The sequence below is a fragment of the Gallinula chloropus genome, assembly GCF_964237585.1.
Source record: "Gallinula chloropus genome assembly, chromosome: 15".
Classification (NCBI taxonomy): Eukaryota; Metazoa; Chordata; class Aves; order Gruiformes; family Rallidae; genus Gallinula; species Gallinula chloropus.
Genome location: NC_140100.1, coordinates 2624412 through 2639351, shown reverse-complemented (window position 1 = coordinate 2639351; position 14940 = coordinate 2624412). Strand labels below are relative to the sequence as shown.

At 51.2% G+C, this 14940-nt stretch overlaps 1 protein-coding gene across 1 annotated transcript in view; it reads left to right on the top strand.

Moving 5' to 3' along the window:
* HS3ST4 (heparan sulfate-glucosamine 3-sulfotransferase 4) overlaps positions 1–12930 on the top strand; it is a gene marked incomplete at both ends in the record, with an annotated part of 60015 nt that extends 47085 nt beyond the window's left edge. Inside the window, one exon of the mRNA XM_084271305.1 lies at positions 12294–12930. Coding sequence (XP_084127431.1) covers positions 12294–12930 — 637 coding nt within the window. The remainder of the gene's footprint in view (positions 1–12293) is intronic.
* Positions 12931–14940: the final 2010 nt, after the last annotated feature.

The following is a 14940-nucleotide window of genomic DNA, read 5'->3' as shown; positions in this document are numbered from 1 at the left end:
GACTGTGTGATCCGAGTCAGAATGAGAATCATAAATCTTGATTATTCTCTGTCTCAGCTGATTTGAACCAAATGCCTTGGACAGGGATATAGTTCACATCTCACTGAAAACTGCAAAAAAACTGATTAAATGTACAAACTGATATAAATAGCACTCTATCTGTGTTAATGCCCAAACTGTCACTGCTTGGGGAGAGGATCCTGCGTGGATGGGGCTCTGCCCCAGCCCAGAGCAGCTTCCTGGGTCTCTTTCAGAGGCGGCTTTCTCCCCGTTGTCATTTATTTTGGTACTTTGTTCCTGCAATGCTGGCTGTTATTATGATGCTGTCAATTACAGATTGCATCTCTGATTCTGATTGCACTTTGCTTACAATTAAGCACCCTATAGAAAAATGGAAATGCTGGGTCATTAACATAAAGTAATAATAAGGTAAACCATTCAATTATGGAGGGAAAAAACATTTTGAATAATAAGGATATTGTATGCCTAAAAGACATTCAGATGCCAGTGTATTACCATTTTTGCATACATAATAAATGAACTTAAACCCCAAAATAATCGACTGAAGCAAATAATAAATAACTGTGCCCTCAGCAACAGCCTGGCTGGTGTCATTCCCTCCTGGGGCAGAGGAGCAGCCCCTGGATGGGAATGGAGGAGTCTCAGATCAGTGCAGTCCTTGGCAGTGACTCTGAGGGATGCCTTGACCACCACAGGCTCACCTTATGCTGGGACTGAGGTGGTGGTGTGTCACCTGTCTGTGCTTCAAGGATGCCCTGAGGACTTGAGCTCATGCAGCCAGCTTGCCTCAGCTTGCTGAGCCGGAGAGAGTGGGAGCTTGGGGACGAGGCAGTAAGGGGATACAGGGTGGTAGTGTTCCCTGCTGCCTGGTAATGGCGAGGGAAGGCAGTGAGGCTCTGCCCAGGCTGTGGGCTGGGCTGCAGGGGCTGGATACAGGCATTGCCCCACTGTACGGGTTAAACTGGCACAGTATGTTTTGGACAGCTGAGTTGTTACTGCAGTTGGGAAGGTTTGGACACCCAATGTCTATGTGGAAGTACTTAGGACTGGCTTTGCAACCTCCAGGGTCTTCTGTCCTCTGAGAGCCTGGAGCCTCCTGTCCTCAGCCCCATCCTCTTCCCCACCTCCCTCTGCATTTGGCCTCTGTGTGTGCTGACCTGCCTTGGCTACAGCTAGGAATCAAGCTGTGGCCGCCTTTACTGGTGGTTTTGTGTCCGTCCTTTCTGTGCTGATGGGGTGAGAGTCCTTCTCCCTTCCCCTGGGTGCCAGCAGTGCAAGAGCTCAGCAGTGGGGTGTGTACAGCTACTTTTGTTATTCAACCTGTTCTGCAGATATCACTCCTCTGTTGTCCCTCCATAACAATCCCCAGCCTTTTAGTGGTTGATGGCTCGCCTATTACTCTGGCAGTGTGTTAGGATAACATCCAGATTCCTCTGAAGAGTGGAATTTATTTACTGTTTTTCCCTGAAAAGCTTTTAGCATGATACAGCAGCAGTGCTTTTACTTAGACAGCCATTATTGTCGAGGGTTTTTTTTTCCTGATAGAAGTAAATTTTCTAGAAGATGATAAAGAGCTCCTCACAATGTATAGCTCTATACTCCTATATTGTAATATTATATTTTCATGGCCTTTCTTATCGGGAAAGGCAATCTTTGGGAAACAGGGATGGTTTAAACTGCCCAGTTGAGTCAAGTCCATATTTAAAGTGAACTGGGCTGTGTGTATAGCACTCTCTTCCTCAGCTTATCTCTTCCATATCAAACTGGCTTTTCCAGGAGCTGTATCTCGTAGTACCAATAGTGTGTATTGTTAACAGTCTCAGAACTTCCACAGATATTTCTTAATAATTGGGAAAGCAAAGCTGGCTGTAAACACCTCTGCATGGGTGCTGGTGCAGTCCCACACAGACACCTGCCAGCTGTGCGGCTGCGCTGGGGCTCATCCTGCTGCATGTCCGAGGTGAGTCCCCACCTCTGGAATAGCTCTTCCCCAGTGAGTGGGAAGGGAAGGTCTGTGATGGGCTGTTGCTGACAAGCTGCACTGTATCTCGTGTTTCGGGGAGATGTCTGTTGTAGAATCACAGGCGTTGGAAGGGACCTGGAAAGATCCAGACCAACCCGCCTGCCAGAGCAGGGTCATCTAGATCAGATCACAGAGGAAGGCATCCAGGGGGGGTTTGAATGTCCCTGTGCCTCCTGTATTGGCATTATGTGTAGTCTGTGCCCATCATATCTGCAGGTGTGCTGGGGACTGGCACACAGGCAGGCACGGCTGCGGTCCTGCAGCTGATGGGTGGAAGGGAATAGCCAAGGGTGTGTGTGTCTTTGCCTGTATGTGCCTCAGCCTAGCTGGCCTCTTGCTGCTGCTCAGGTACCAGTGTGGGAGGGGAAGGTGGAGGGAGCCCCATGCCCCTGTCTCATCCCAGGTACTGACCCCCATCAGGGGCCGCTCCTGCCGGAGCTGGGGGAACAGGGACCACAAACAGCTTTCCAGGATGGTCTGGGTGGTGACAGCTCTACAGTGCACAGGGGTTTTGGCTGGTCCCAAATATCAATAGTGAGGTTTGACTGTTTGGATCTGGGATTTTTCTCCCTGCCAGGCTTTCATCCTGCTACAGCTGGATGGGTACTTTCCAGCAGGCATAGGGAAGGCACACTGCGCCACTCCCCTGCCTGTGTCTGCAGTCAGCCCTGTGTTGGCACAGCTGAATGTTGGCACATGTGTGTCCAGAGCCTGTAGGTGCAGGTGACGCTTCTGGTGTGACCACATCTTCTGAGTGGGTGGCTAAGAGGAGGGAGGAGAAATAGGAGCATCCGTGTTCTCCAGGGGACCTACATTGCAGAGCAAGCTGCCCACAAATGAGACACGGGTACTGGGACACACCAAGTTTTTCATGGCTAGTTTGCATTTATTTGCTTGTTATATAGCTGCTCTTTTCCCTTGGGGGTTGTCCCCAAAAGTGTCTGAATCCCCTCTGCAAGCCCAAGCACCCCTTGAGTGTGATGCTGGGCATGGTGTGTGCAGTCCTCGGGGTGGCCGTGCTGCTTTCTGGGTTGGCTGCTTGCTTCCTCAGCCCTAGGATTTACACCAAGTCATGGATGTCCACATCTTTTTCCCTTCATCCTGTGACAGCAGAAAATGTATGAGCTAGCACTCCAGAGACTTGTACTCGTACGTTGAAGGGAAACCTGGACTCAGAACAGACTACCTCGACTTGAACATCCTCAAAGGAGGCAGGACTTGCCTCTCCCTCTGCCAGCCAGTCCCTGTTCCAGCACGTGTGCGAGGAGCGGGGTGCTCAGACTAGTGCTGCTTTGCTATAACTGTGATTAATACAGTAATTAAATCTGGTAGACAACACTGAGATATTCCCAGTGAATAGCATCGCTGTGCTTCTGTGCAGCATGGTAGTGAGGCTTAGTCAAAACAATTTTGACTGCAGTGGGGTTAGAAAGATGCATTTCCAGCTTTCTTCACAACCTGCTTCATGGCTGAGCGCTGACCAACAATAAATCTTACACTGAAACTGGAGAGATCAGCCCACATTTATCCCTGATAAAACAATGTCATGCTGAACACGCATCTCCATCCTTGGGACTGAGATTGCTTTGCACAGTCAATGCTGAGCTGTGCTGAGGGCCCTGTTTGTGAGCTGCCCAAGATGGTGTGTGCAGGGATGGATGTGCCGAGCGCTTCCAGAGCACCCAGAGCTTGCAGAGCTCTGGTGGGTGGCTCTAGGTGAGCTGCTGGACCAGGCCAGGCAGCTGGGGAGCTACACATCCCTGTGCATGTGCCGTGGCTGCTGGTGAGGAAGCCCGTGATTAAGGGCACCCATTGGGAAGGCAGGGAAATCACAGCAGCCCTATTTTTGAGACTGTCCATTTTGGGAGCTGCGCAGTCAGATGGGCGAGGGATTCTGGCAAAAGGCAACAGCTGTATCCCAGAGGAGATTCACTTGAGGAAAGAAGAGAAGAAAGCAAGATTTAGCATTAAGATCATAATTTCAGATTGCATTGTGCAAGCATCAACAATCTATATGCATGAGGGTCTTTGGGGAGCACAATGCTGTAATAACTATCCAAGCCAGCCTGAACAGCGAGGGTTATTTTTAATTGCAGCTGAATGGATCTAACCTTGTGATGTCTGTTCACAAAGCGTTGCTGGATTAATACAGGTTCCATAGTTGCTTCTGCTAAAAGACTTTAATGGATCAGCTTAGTTCTCTGCTCCATGATTATAGCATTCTTACCCGCCTATCATGCATGAGCCAGATGGTCCCAGTGAAATCAGAGCATATTTATATTTTTGTCTGCTACTCAGCCAGCTGCCCACTGATTTTTGTTGTGTAGTGGTAGGAGGAGAGGAGCCTTCCTGGGTGAAATTCACTCACCTCTTTCCCCAGCCCTGGTGTCTTCCCTCCACCTCCTAAAACGTGTCAGAGGACCCACGGAAGGGTTGTCTCCGCAGGGCTGCCTGGGAGCAGCCGCACTCCCACGGCAGCGGCACGGCACTGTCTCCTGGCACCGATTCAGCCGCTTCCCAGTGTGCAGGGAGATGTTTTCAGTTCTCTTGGCGATGAGAGCCATTAAGAAGGTACAAGTACTAAAGAGATCCTGAGCGATGCCTATAAAACCTCTGAATCCCTGACAGAATCAATAGTGGGCTCTCAGGAGTAACTTCTTATCCAGGCCAACTTAAGCACATGCCAATGAGCTGTTAAAGATTTTGCATTTTGTGGAGACACAGAATCCCTTTCATCGCAATTGTTGGACTCCAGGCTGGGTGAGACGATGAAATATCACGTTAGAAATGTGCTGTACTCCAAAGGCATTTTCCTCAGCCTCTGGGAGAGCAGCTGGAATCATGCTCACGGGTGGCATTTTTTCCTCCAGATGCGATCCCAGCCAGTGCCAGGGTGCCCTGCGAGCCTGGGCTGCCTGCACTGTTTCCAGAGGGGAGCCCTGTCCTTTGGGGGTCTGTTGCCACGAGAGGCACAGACCCCTCTGGCCATGCCTGCAAGGAAAGCAAAGACTGAGGAGCTGGAGAAGGAAGGAGGGAGCAGGGGAGCTGTGCCCCAGGAAATGGAGGTCCTGGGGGCCGGCTGAGTCCCTGCAGTGTCCTGAGCTGCTCCATCAACCTGTGAGAGGAGCTCCAGGCGTCCTGGGCAGGCAGCTGCCTGCATCGGCTCCCTAGCAGCCTCTGGCCAGGCCCAGGCCTGGTGCCCCGCTGTGCAGGCTTGCCTCCTCTTGGATAACTTTGCTATTGACACAATTTCCAATTTGGCATTTTGGTTACCGTGGCAACTCGATGCTGCCATTCTCTGATCAGATCAGCTCGCAGTTAGTCAACACCGTGTTAGCACCTGCGTTGGTATGGCAACACAGGGCCACGCGCCATTCCCGGCTGGTACTGCTGTGGGAGGGGTTGCTCGGGCAGCCCGCAGGGGTGTAGAGGGTGCAGGGGGGCACGGCTGGCCCTGTTGTGGGGCAGCAGGATGCTCCCAACACCCACCTGCTCCTTACTGCACTGGCTACCCCCTGCTCTGGCTGTAGGGTCCTGGGCTCCTGAGCCCAGAAGCTGGGCAGGGAGGTGGCTGGCATGGAGCAAGGAAGTGTCCTTGCAATCTTGAACTGCCCCTCACAAGTGTTATGCGTGGACACCGAATGGCTTTGCAAAATTGGGACAAAGGAAAGCTGCTCGTCTTGGAGAGGGAAATCAGTGGTCCCAGGCAGCCCTTATTTTGGGCATTAAGTCCTGCAAGAGCAGAGCTTGAGTCACAGAGAAGGATGGTTGGTTCTCCTCTCCCACAGCTGGAAGAGTCACATCAGCTTCCAAACCGTGAAACAGCTTCAGTGAGTCCCCCAGGGGAGACTTGTTTTGCTTTAGCCCCAGTCTGAACTGGCACCCGCTTTTCTGGAAGTGCTCTACAATTTGCCTTTAATGTTTTTTAACAGACATGTGCAAGCCATTTGAATTAGAGCAGTATGAATCTATTAGGCAGCGACAGATGCAAGTTTTGTGTCTCTTATTAGGAGGGATTGGATTCTGAGGTTTAGTGATGTGCAAAGGATTGGACTTTGGAGAGATTAAAATTATTTTCAGCGTTAAGCACAATATTTCTAAGCTAATGCACTCAGTCTTGAATATAGATTCACAGACCAAAAAGATTATAAAACATTAAACCTATGTAAATTCAGCTGTAAATTTATGTTTGAACAAATTCAACAAGAGATTTGACTTGGGGGCTTACAGCAAATAGGTTCTGCCTTTAATGCGTATTGCGATGCCGTTCTCCCCTTGAAAGTCCCACGCCTGCTGAATTACTGGCAGGTCACAGTTGACAGCTCAAGCAATTATACCAGAATGTGTTAATAATAAAAAGGAAAATGACTTGATGTTTGTCTTTTCAGAAGACAAAAGCAGATGTTTGCTCCATACTGAGGAGCAGCAGAGATGAGCCCCACGGGCAGGTGACACTGTTGCAGCACCTGGCCATCGCCTCTTTGGGATAGCAATCGTGCAAATCCATGTCCTTCTCTCTGGTTCTCCAAGCCCTGGGAGTTGCTACGAACTTTTTTTCTCTAGCTGAGAACATGAAAATGCAGTTAACAAAGACTCCTTTTGAGTGGGATTGCAGGAAACCTGCAACATCATGAGCAAGCTGCCTACACAGAGATAAATGACAGCTGTGACTGAAGGAATAAACAAGATAATCTGGATTTAAATAAACCACGAGGGGATTTTGGCAACATGCAAATTCGCAAATTTATAAAATGTACCTTTTGAAAATAAAGAGCTTGTCTGAAGCTGGCAGTTAAGAACAATTACTACAGCACATTTTCCCAATGAGGGCTTAGAGCTGGCCTTTGCCACGCACCGGAGGAGAGCGGGAGCCAGATGTCCTGCCCATCGCCGCGCTGCGACTGGGCAGCCACAGGGCAGAACCACTCACAGTGACGGCAGCGAGTCCCCCCGCCAGACTGGGGAGCTGCGGGAGTGCCGGGGGGAGGCACAGAGCCACCTGGACCTCCTTAGCCTCCCAGCCACAGAACCGGGCAGTGAGTAGGGAAAAGAGAGATATCAGAAGCCCAAGGAAGCACCCCACAATATGTATTTGATTGTCCCCTGGGAGGACAATTCCCAGATCCAAGGCCAGTTATGGCACTAAGTTTCACTGGGGCATCACACGGTGCAGGGATGCCACAACCAACAAGTGTAACTGAGTGAAGGATTAGTAATGGCCCAGGGTGGAGAAGCTCCTTTTTTTCAGGTGGGTGGCAGTGGAGGCAGAGGAGAGGCAGGAGCTGAGCACGGACCAGTGGCAGACCCAAGGGTAGGTGTGTCCCAGTCCAGCATTTCATCTCCTGGGCTGCTCTGTGGAGGTGGTCTGCTGACAGCTGTGACTCTTCACCATCCAGCCTGGCACTGAAAGGGGAACAAACACCGCAAGAAAAGCCAAAGCATGCTCAAGAGGCTCGGCAGTCTAGCCCAGCACAGCTAAGAACTCTGCAGCAGCTACTGGAGGAGAGCAGTCTGGAGCATCGCGTCCTGCCTGGGCATGCGGAGCTGGTTAGCATTCTGTCAGCAGGCATGCAATTAGGGCAGAACACATGGCAGCACCTCAGTGAAGGTTAACTGCTCTGAGGAGTATTCCTGCCATGCTGGAGGCTTGGCTGCTCCAGGTTTACCACCCTTGTTATTCTCAGCAACAGGAGCCTACGGTGCTGTGTATTGTTCTCTGCTGCGTACTTGGCAACAGCGATTGCGGGCAGCAGGACGGCTGCAGGACGTGCTGGCTGCTGGGGATGACGGGCTCAGGCCTCCTTCACAGCTGCCTTTGGCGGTCTGCATGCCTGCCCAGGAAAGGCAGCACTGGGAAACAGCTCTGAAACAGGGCAGGGGTTGGGAAAAAGCATTTCTGTGCGTGCATCCCAGAGCTGCAGGAGTTCTGGTGCTCTGCGGGGCCAGGGGTGTCTTGAGGACGCGCTGCAGCTCCCAGTGTTATCCTTAAAACTGTACAGCAAAAGCTGAATCTGCTTTTCTTCCTCTTTCCCTTGATCGCTACTTCCCTGCTGTCTCTCCTCAGTGCCTATCTACCCATTTGTCTTTATTGTGCATGGAATTAAACACAGTCCTTAAATGTGGCAACACTTTCAGATTATTAGCTCTGCAATTTCTTGGCTCCTGTTTATTGTGATAACATCATCTGAAGGGGCTGGTGTAATTAATAGTTTGTTCGTGCTTCTTTTATAAACCCCTGGAGTGTTTGTTTTATACTTGAACATCAGCCACTACAACTTGCTTCCATGGTAGTGTCTGAAGCATCACCACCACAGAGAAAAGGCTTAGTGGTTTGGGGGTTGGGTTTTTGGGAGTTTTTGTTTGTTTGGGTTTGGTTTTTTTTCCCCAACAGCTTATTGAACCATAATTCCAAGTAAAAACTAAGTAAATATATTGTCAAAGGCAAGACAATCATCTTGCCCTGACCCTACAGTAGAGGGGACCAAATTCCTTGTTTACAAAACGGTCCATGAAGAGGCAGTGTCCATGGCCTGGAAGGAGAGGGAACCCACTCCTGGCTGTCACCCAGCCCCTGCCAGCAGTGGGACGGGCACAGGCGGCAGCGAGCAGCAATACTTCCTCTGAATTCGGATTCATTTTCATCTCCTAAAGCACTGTCAGCTAAACCCCCACAAATTACAGACAGAGGCATTAACACAAAGCAAATGAAGGTTCATGAGAGCTTGCAGTGCCAGGGAGATGCTGGCTGGTAAGGGGGGGAGCAGGAGCAAATGCAGCACAAGTGCTGCCAGTTACACCCTCTGGTCTGATTGCTCAGCTGGAGCATCAGCGTGAGGCACAGGGGCTCAGCCGGCCCCCATTTGCTCTGAGCTTTTACTTTGAGAGTCCACAAGACACCACTTTGCAGAACAGCATCTTGTCAGCTAGGCAAGAGACCAGATACAAAGATGTAGTACAAGAGAACCGTAAGCTAGTGGCTGCACTAGACCAATTCACACTGTGGCTGAGGCGCTAAGCAGCAGTGAGTGGCGTTAACTAAACCCAGGAGCCCCCCCCAGGGCTGCCCGCCCCCCCCCCCCTCACTACCCAGATCCCTTTGCTGCAGAGCAGATGAGGTGGTGGAGGCAGCAGCCCGGGTCACCCTGGGCAGGTCTGTGCTGCGCCATGCAGAGGGTCAGAGCAGACAGCAATGGTCCCCTCGAGCCCTACTGTCTGCCAGTCCATGGCTGGTAGTCCAGCCGAGGTTTTAGCATCTCATAATCACCACATTTTGACATTTGACAGCCTGCTGCATGCTGCCAGGGTGTCTGACTCAGAGGAGCACGCACCAGCCAATTCTGCCTATGCTGGTCCCTCCTTCTGTTCAGACAATTGCACAGGAAAACAGCTTATCCTGTCTGAGGCGGCACAAACAAGTGTGCAGTGGGGGTGTCAGGGCAACACCACCACGGGGCAGTGGTGCTTGGTGCTTGCCTGGCACCATTTGCCAGGTAGAAGGACTTTTACATGCTACTGCTCCTGTTATCCAGACGCTGCTGTCTCACCTGATGTCCTCTTCACTCCAAAACCAGAGCTGCCTTTTCCTGCTACCTGCAGTAACACAGGCCACGTGCCACAGTCCGGTTGGTCCTGTTTGACCCCCCTCCATGTCTCAACACACTGATCCAAGCTCCCAGCAGCAGGAGCAGTAATGACAGCCCCAGGTCAGCATCCCCAGAGCATCACCCCTGTTACCAGCTCAGCATCAAGACCTTGTTGCTGCTTGATGCCTTGAGCACAGAATTTAGGGAGGCACAGGAGGGGCTGGGCACTTCTGTACACATTAACGATATAGTTGCCACTGACTAACATAAAAACTTTCTGCTTCAGGAGTTCATTAAATGCCCAGTGACAGGAATCCTGAGGAGAGGAGCACGGGCAGAGTAATGCCATAGCTGGTTGAGAGATTCTTGCTGCTTCCCCTGGGGGGCTCCTATTACCCATTAGGTTCCAAGATGGGTGATCAGGCAGGAAAACTCCCAGCCACCACCCAGGCTGCTGTACCTGTCCCTCTGTCCTCAGGGGCTGGCAGCTCTGGAGGTGCTCTGGATGTTAGCAGAGAGCAGCAAGCAGCAGGGTAAAGCGTGGTCTGCAGCTAGCTTACGATAGAATCCATTAAAGGGGAACTACATACAAATTACTAGCTATAACTGAGGATAAAATAACTATTTTGAGGACCAAGTAACAGAAGAGTAATACATTGATTTTTGGTAATTAATGGTTCAGTAGAAACCTTTTCTGGGAGCGACTTGGGCACAGCCACTGGATTGGAAGCACCTTTATTCCCCGGACTCAGTTCTTTGCCTCGCTGCTCTGCATGTTCTCTGAGGCCAATTGCACAGCCCCAAGGACAGCCACAGGCACTGCTGGCTCCTGCAGCTCTGCTGCTGCTCTTCCTCACAGGCTTCCACTCTTCTGGAAGCCCTTTTTGGGCAGATATTATGCCTAGGGCAGCATGCAGTGGTCATCCCAACAGGGCTGGGAACAGCCTCCAGGCACCCTGGCAAGGGATTTGCCCCATCAGGATGGGTCACACCTGCAATAAACACGCAAATTGTGGGGAGCTTTAAAGCAAGCCAGTGCATTCAGCAGTCACAAATATGAGGCAAGACTGACAGGCTGGGCCTCTCCTGACAGCCACTTCTGCTTGCAGACCTCATTGTGTGATTCCTGAAATGGCTGTTTCCTGGGGCTCGGCGGTTTGACGTCAGCAGCACTGCAGTCGCCGGTGCCCAAGGTGCTCTTACAGAACCATTTCCAGCCTATTCACATTGTTTCCTCACCATATGTTTGTACTAAAAATAGTTGCAACGTGAAGGGATAATCCTGCAAGACCCTGAGCATCACCGTCCTCTGCGGCTACTGCAGGAGACTTGGGCAGCGCCACAGGTGCTTCCCAGGAGCAGTGACACTGCTCCTCCCCATGCCTCCCAGGCAGCGGTGCCATCAGACACGGCATCTTCAGGGCAAAGGAGCCAGCAGGTTAAACAAATCCCTCTTTACGTGGGTGTGCAGAGGCTTAAGATAAAAACAGTGTTAAAACATGCTTAGGAAGCAGTCTGTGCTGTGCCTGTAAAACCTCTGAGCAGGCAAGGAACCTTGCACAGGAGCACTCCTGTGGCTCCATGGCCTCCTGCGCTGTCTCACCTCACCTAGCCTGCCCAGAGGGCATTGGGAGCGCTCCCTCCGTGCTTCACAGGGTGCCTGCTGGCAGCTTTCAGGGCATTTCACAGCTTCAGGACCCAGCCAGCTTCCCCACTGGGCACCTGGATGGTGGATGCACGTAGCAGGTGCCTGAGCAGAGCCCGTTGGGGCAGCGGGCACAGCAGCCGGGCTGGGGCTGCCCACGGCATCTGGCTCCCGGCACTGCCTGCCGGCCTCTCCGGCACCTGGCAGCTGAGGAGCTGTGAGAGAGGCTGTAATGCTCTTGCAGGGGACACCATTTAATGCCTTCTGGCTTGCTATGATAATCTTTAACTGGGGGCAGCTGGGACAAGCATTTACCTCTTCATTTTCTTAGATATAAATGCTATCTTGCTGCAGTTTCACTCTACAGTATGGTAATACGCTATCCAGGAAAGTCTTGCTACATGCTAATTTATCCAGTAGGCAAATTCCTTTTGGCTAATAAAAGTGCTTGCACAGGAAGCTCAAAACCCAGCAGCAATTAATTATTGACAGAGCATGTGAATTAGAGATAAAAGAAAAGTCATTCTTTCTCACACACAAGATAGTAAATAAATTTAATTATTGTACTAGAAGCAAGGGATCTTATTCTGTATTAAGTTTTATTAGCTGAGACATTTAAAAGCATGTCATCATAACAAAAAGGTCTTGTGTAATCCTAACTGCACCACTCTGGTACAAGGCTCTGAAGTGAATAGGCTTAATTGAGCAAATGGAAGCAGATGGCTTGCTGAACAGACAGGTATTGTACAGGTTTATTGTCAATTAACTTTTGTCTACACATGCCTATGGCGAATTGACTGTATAATGTGTTACCAAGGCTGATTTAACACTTCGGGTGCCCATTGTGTCCAGGGTCCAAGAAGAAACCAACTGGGAAGTGCCTTGGTCCACAGGGCCCCCAGGTGTGGCAGCATCCCTCCTCCTGAATGTCCTGATGATATCTGCGTGGGGCAGGAGGGACACCGAGGTGTCCACTCGTGCCTGGCCCATTGCTAACCATCCCTCCTCTGCTTCTGTACAGGAACGTGATGCCCAAGACTCTGGATGGCCAGATCACCATGGAGAAGACCCCCAGCTACTTCGTGACCAACGAGGCCCCCAGGCGCATTCACTCCATGGCCAAGGACACGAAGCTGATCGTGGTGGTGAGGAACCCGGTCACTCGGGCCATCTCGGACTACACACAGACGCTCTCCAAGAAGCCGGAGATCCCCACCTTTGAGGTGCTGGCCTTCAAGAACCGGACCCTGGGGCTGATCGATGCCTCCTGGAGCGCGATCCGCATCGGGATCTATGCCCTGCACTTGGAGAACTGGCTCCAGTACTTTCCCCTCTCCCAGATCCTTTTTGTCAGTGGTGAGAGGCTCATCACTGACCCAGCTGGGGAAATGGCCAAGGTCCAGGATTTCTTAGGCCTCAAGAGGATTGTGACAGAGAAACATTTTTATTTTAATAAAACCAAGGGGTTCCCCTGTCTAAAGAAGCCAGAGGACAGCAGTGCTCCTCGGTGCTTGGGCAAGTCCAAGGGTCGAACTCACCCCAAAATAGACCCAGATGTCATCCACAGACTGCGGAAGTTTTACAAACCCTTCAATGTTATGTTTTACCAAATGACAGGGCAAGATTTCCAGTGGGAGCAGGAAGAAAGTGATAAGTAGAACCACAGAGTCAGGAAAAAAGCCCTTTCTTTTGAGATGTGAATCATTGTTAAGAGACTGAAAACTCACTCGGGGCTAGAGGCTCAGCCTTGCAAGCGCAAGACTCTTGCGCTGTCAGGGTTGCAGCCAGAGCCATCCCATGTTTCCAGCTCTAAAACCTTAGTGGCACATCACCTTGAGTTGCACTTAGGATCCCCCCACCCCATGATGCTGAGGGGTCAGGGGCAGGTGGGAGGAGGAGGAGACAGGGGGAGCAGGGCTCCGTGGGGTGATCGAATGCTTCACGTAGACATTTTGCTGCTGGTGACCCTCTCACAGCCAGGGAGGCAGGACCAGCACCTCCTGCCACGGCTGGCTGAGCAGGAGGGTGGCTCACAAAACCCAGCAGCATTGAGACAAACCAACAGATTTGATTTGTCCTGCCCTGGCCTTTAGTTTTGCCCAAACAGCAGCATCAGCTCTGGTACATTCAGGACGCGTGCATCCACATGCACGCTGGTGTCTGTGTGTGGAAGACATAAAGCCAGTTATGCTGCAAAGGAACTATGTACAGAAACGTCATTTGCACCAGACATTTCAATTACTTGTTGCACTAAAACTAGTATTTACCAAGTGCCACCAAACACCTCGGCCCATTCTCCTCCGACTGATGGGTGTAACTCCAGCGTTGGAAGAGAGTTGCTCCTGCTTTGCTGGGATGCTCAGTGAGATCAGGGCCTCCCCTGGCTCCCTATTCCTCCTGGAAGCTGTACTGAAGACCATTCCCAGGCTCCTGCTCGGAGCAAGCTGTGGTCTCATGGCCCAGCCATGTGATTTCAGAGCTGCGTGTGCCCGTGTGGCACCCCCTGGCAAAGCCACACCGTGCCAAGCTCCATGGCTTGGGACCGGGCGTTCCTGGTGGGAGCTGAGGGGGTACCTGCAGGGCAGCAGCGTAGGGACAGCCCCAGCCTAGGGTTTGGGCAGGGCTCACCATCGGGGCCCTGGCACTGCCCTTCATCTGCACCTTGAAAACAAGAGCTCTGCTGCTTGCTGTTGGTAGACGAGTTTGCAAGATAGGGAAGCAGGCTTCGTCTTCACAATTACAAACAAAGCAATTAATTCCCAGGGTGAGCATTGCTCTGCGCGGCATCGGCGTGCTTTCGAGTGGAAATGACCAAGCCGAGCGCTCAACCAAATTTGCAAATCCTGATAAAAACTGTGGAATAAATCCATATCCCAGCTGGATTCTCCAGCAATGTGATGGCAGCTGCACGCTGGAGCCAGTGGAGAGCCAGACAGCAGCGTGTTTATACAGCTGCACTGTTTCCATCTCCGTTACCCAGAGAAAAGCACTAAGAGAGGGAATAAAAGGAAGAAGGCAGAGCTACCATTGCTGAAATGTTCCCTTCACACGAGTGATTTCTAAGGGCACTTGAATATTGCTGGCTGCTTTCTTCATTTTAATGAGGGGTAAGGATGTGTCCCGGGTGGACTGTAGCTGCGTGTGTGTCCCCCGTGCCCTGTCGGGTATCGGGTCCCTGGCTGTTGGAAAGCAGCAGAGATGCAGTGTGGGATCGCTGTGGGAGGACCAAGACTCAGTTTTGATTAAGGTGGCAAGAAATCCCTACTGATCCAACTAACTGAAATTGCTGTTACGCCGGGTAACAAGCTGAACCTGCTTTGGGTTTCATGGCCTGTCGTGTGGTTCGTTACACCACGAAGTGGTGCCGGTGCCTTGGAGTGGATGAAAAAGGAGCTAAAGTCATTTGGAAAATCTACACCGTGGGCCACGCTGGAGGGGTACCGCAAGGTCCCTGCTAATGTCATGTCAGCTCCCATTAGCCTGATTAGATTTAAAAACAGCTCCTGACAGAACGCATTTTTTCACAGACCCACAAATCCCAAAATTATTACATGAAAATTGGAAGTATGTAATAGGCATAATTTTACAGTTTTTTTCCCATGTTATTAAATGTCAGACCGAGTCCTAAGTGAAAACTCTTGTTCCACACTTTGGTGCAAGCTGCTGGA